The 4,052-nt window shown below is 46.0% G+C and overlaps 1 protein-coding gene across 1 annotated transcript; it reads left to right on the plus strand.

The window, feature by feature from the left end:
- Window positions 1-288: 288 nt before the first annotated feature.
- On the plus strand, window positions 289-3,327 carry K441DRAFT_671792 (MFS general substrate transporter). Its single transcript, XM_067650467.1, has 9 exons — window positions 289-817; window positions 893-1,103; window positions 1,162-1,170; window positions 1,491-1,709; window positions 1,785-2,187; window positions 2,253-2,383; window positions 2,442-2,564; window positions 2,630-2,852; window positions 2,909-3,327. Exons 1-9 carry the CDS (start codon window positions 583-585, stop codon window positions 3,086-3,088), a joined length of 1,734 nt encoding a protein of 577 aa, XP_067496341.1. The 5' UTR covers window positions 289-582; the 3' UTR covers window positions 3,089-3,327.
- The last annotated feature ends 725 nt before the right edge of the window (window positions 3,328-4,052 follow it).

Raw genomic sequence — 4,052 nt, forward strand, 5'->3', positions numbered from 1 at the left:
TGTTATTCTGTCTATGGTGTGGTTGAACAAATATCAATAGTTTTGATAGCACGGGACATGTTTTGAAGCTTGCATGGTCTCGGAAGTATCGGCTCCGATCCGCGGAATCTCGCCCACGTCTGTCGTACCCTCTCGTCAATTCCGGTGATTAGCGTGTTTCATTAACTTTCCCTTAAACAGCAAAAATACCAAAACTTCCCCTACAAAAAGGCCGTGCAGACATGGCTGCGCTAACCACCGGAATTGACGAGAGGGTGTACACCGTCTCGGCGCATCCGGTTGAAAGCGCGTGTTGATCACGCTAACCAAAATGCGTACATTTGTACCCAAAAGTAGGTAAAAATACGTTGAAATGGCCGTGCTTATTACTTCAAAAGGTATAAATTCTGCCGATTGATCACCAAGATCGACATACGCTCTCAATCGGAGTTGACAAGGTGGTGTATCCCCCCTAAATATTTGCTAGCGTGGCCGGGCTTGCACGAGCCAACGTTGACACGCTAGCAAACATTTAGGGGGGGGATAGTATATGTGCAGAAGATCATGAATAAGAAAAAGAACCAAATAAAAATTCGACATCAAATGGCGGGATTCAAGGCTTGCTGTGAAGGGGAGCGAACGATCCCCGAGGAGCCCATCGAAACATCGCCCCTTTTGGGCAGCAGAGATCCAAGCACTTCGAAAAATGTCACTACAGCCAGCGTCGCCTCGGAAGACGACGAAGAGGCATTGCTCCAAAATCCCCGCCCTATTGAAGATTCTCCCGAATTTCTCGACCGAGGCGCTGTACTTCGAATTATTCTTGTCCTCCTGATAGGTGGGTACACCTGGATACTAATTTCATGACACTACCGCTGGCTATCAATGGACGTGCTGACAGGTGGGCAAACAGCGGTTTTTATCTTCCACGCTGATCATTCGTTGGTATTGGCCACCCATCCGACCATTGGCTCCGAGTTCAATGCCCTCGCGTGGTCAAGCTGGCTGTTTACGAGCTTCGGCCTTGCTGGAGCTGCAACACAGGCGGTATTTGGCAAGTTGAGCGACATTTATGGACGCAAACCGATTATTCTGTTGTCGTATGCTGGCTTTGCAATTGGCTGGTATGTTCATTCTCTAACTCATACATGCATTGAACTGATATTAACTGTATCGTTACAGTCTCATTGTGTAAGTCGAAGTACAGTCTGTACAGGCTCCGGTCCCCCTCCTGTGTGCGCGCGCAACACACAGCAATTTCGCTTCGTACGCACTAGAGAATTGCAAGTTTAACTCTTGCAATTAAGCTTAAAAAATTAAAGGCTTTGCCTTTCTTGCGGGTGCACAGCTCTTTTGGCAAGCACACAGTATCTACGCTGGATGGTGCACTTGACTAGTGATTACCGAAATTGCTGTGTGTTGCGCGCGCACCCGGGGGGGACACTGGAGCCTGTACAGACTGTAGAACATCGAAAATATTGAATATTGATAATTACTAATAACCGGTGTAGGGCTGTCGGTCGGTCCATGCTTGCTGTTATCCTCGGTAGAGTACTCTCCGGCAGTGTCGGTGCGGGCATGACGGTACTCGTCTCGATTACGATTAGCGACCTCGTGCCGATTCGAGAATCAGGAGCTTGGAGGGCCTATGTCAACGTCGTAGCAACCGCCGGACGAAGCTTTGGAGGACCTCTGGGTGGATGGCTAGCTGACGCTGTTGGATGGCGATGGTCTGTTTCGCTACGCATTTGTGACATCTCCATTCGCTATAGTCAGACCTCCACTAACCATTCTGTAAAGTACAGGTCATTTGGCTGTCAAGTTCCCATGCTTGCAGTTGCAATCTTCCTCTGCTGGAGAACCGTCCCGAGCAACTTAGCCGGGCGAAGTTCCAATAAGAGTTCAGGCAATGAAGAACAACTCAACACATCTGGAAAGCTTGCGAGAATCGACTTCTTGGGATCCTCGCTGTTAGCTATATTCATACTGTTACTATTACTCCCTCTGGAATTGGGCGGCGAGAAGGTGCCTTGGTCACATCCACTTATCCCTGGTCTCTTTGCAGCTGCGGCTATCTCCCTGGTGCTGTTTGTGCTAGTCGAGAAGCGATGGACAGAGGAACCGGTTCTGGACCTTGACTTGTTCAAGCAGCGTGATGCGGTTCTCGGTTTTCTCATCATGGCATTTCAATGTGCGGCACAAGTGGGGGTAAGTCTCGCCAATCAGCCTTTTACACAAACCAAGCCAGTCCGTAATAATAATCCATCTCTTAGGTGGTTTTTTGTGTACCTCTGTACTTCCAGGTAACTCAAAAAGCATCCAATAGTGAAGCTGGTGTGCACCTGCTCCCATCTGTTGTGGGAAGTGTTGTTGGTGGAGTGTTCAGTGGTTACTTCATTAAAAAGTGCGCCATTTGGTTTGACGCTGGAAGCAAATGTGAACTAACATGTGGACCGGAATAGGACCGGCAGGTACAAATGGTTGATCTACCTATCAATGCTCTCAGGAGTCTTCAGCTATTCGCTATTGTTGGCTAGGTGGCACGGCAAGACTAACTGGCTCGAGTCACTTTATATCCTGTTAGGGTACGAATCCATAACCTTGGATACCGGATTAAGGCGTCAGGCTCTTTATGCTAACACTTTTCTAGTGGACTCGGAATGGGAACTGCGCATAGCGTTCTCTTCGTCTCCACCCAAGCTTCCGTCGACCCTGACCAAGCCTCAGCAGCAGTGTCCACTCTTTTACTCTCCAACGCCGTTGGCATCATCATTGGCGTTGCATGTCTTAGTGCCGCCATGAAAGAAATGCTCCGAAGGTCACTAGAAGCCAAGCTGCGTAGTCTCGGCCTGGACGCCGCCACGAGACTAGATGTAAGATTTCCCATCAGGCTTCGCTGGTTGTCGAATGCACTAACCAGACTGGGTAGATTATGTCCAAAGCCGTCTCTAGCGTCGAATACGCGTACAAAGCTAAAGGAGAGATTGGTAAGGCTATCGTGTCATCCTATGTTGATGGACTGTTATACGCATATGGTCTTGCGTTGTTCTTTATAGCTGCGGGTTTCTTCTTGGCACTGTTTTTGAGAGAGCGAAAGCTACTGAGCTGAATGATACATCTTCATATCGTAGCAGTTTAGGTGTCGAATGGAAAAGGCAGTCACGTGTATCCGTCATTGCCAGAATCCACTTCAATCCACTATGCATGATTCTAATTCCAAATATATTGGCAATATATCGGATATTCAATGCCCTCTTGGAAAAGGGGTCTACAGACGATGTCTATATATCTACAAGTAGTCTTCTCCTTATGAGAGGACCAGAGCATTCAATACACACTATTTTCATCCCTACATTTGCTCTCAAATCAATCCTACATTAGGAAGTGAATGAGCTTGAGACAGCAATTATAGACGAGTATGATTGCTTTTATCACTAGAAGAGGATAGTGTGGGCGCTCAATAGGCGGGCGGGTCCGGTCCCAATACCGGCTTAGGTAGGCAATTGCTGCACTAGCATGAAGGGTGACCGCCCAGGCATGACTTCTATAGCCTTATAATTCCGTTTTACCCACAGAGACATCCGTGTAAAGGCGGTGAAGCTGACTCTCTAAACAAAGTTTAAGTCAAGCGCGCGACAAGCAGGATGCATATAATAGTTCTATTAGTTATATAAGTTATAATTACTATATAATCTAATTAATCATAATTAAAATAAATCCTTTAATTATGATTACATGTTTATAATTAATATAATTACCTGTGGTAAGAATAGGTAGGAATAAAATGTGGTAATAAAACTTTGGTATTAAGAAAGTTGTCTATTAATTTTCCTATAATATGGTCGGCATTAACAAAAAAGCGCTAAGCCTGCTGTTTTATATATTAAAAAACGTCCGTGCGGGCTTTTAGGAAAAGTTATTATATACGCGTTAACGCGTATCTTATCTGAAGCTCCTTTTTAATTACTACCTACTATGTCTTCCTTACGACGTCTACCTACGTAAGCCTTTACCCAAAAGCGACTACGAGAAAAAAAACCGACACTATTTCCCTCCTTAGCAATTATAATTTG

The sequence above is a fragment of the Cenococcum geophilum genome (assembly GCF_001692895.1).
Source record: "Cenococcum geophilum 1.58 unplaced genomic scaffold K441scaffold_109, whole genome shotgun sequence".
NCBI lineage: Eukaryota > Fungi > Ascomycota > Dothideomycetes > Gloniales > Gloniaceae > Cenococcum > Cenococcum geophilum.

Excerpts from the sequence above, each read along its gene's own strand:
- K441DRAFT_671792 (XM_067650467.1), top strand. The coding sequence starts at position 583 with ATGGCGGGATTCAAGGCTTGCTGTGAAGGGGAGCGAACGATCCCCGAG. Across the intron at positions 1,710-1,784 it reads GACGCTGTTGGATGGCGATG|GTCATTTGGCTGTCAAGTTC; the intron begins GTCTGTTTCGCT and ends TGTAAAGTACAG. Across the intron at positions 2,853-2,908 it reads ACGCCGCCACGAGACTAGAT|ATTATGTCCAAAGCCGTCTC; the intron begins GTAAGATTTCCC and ends CAGACTGGGTAG.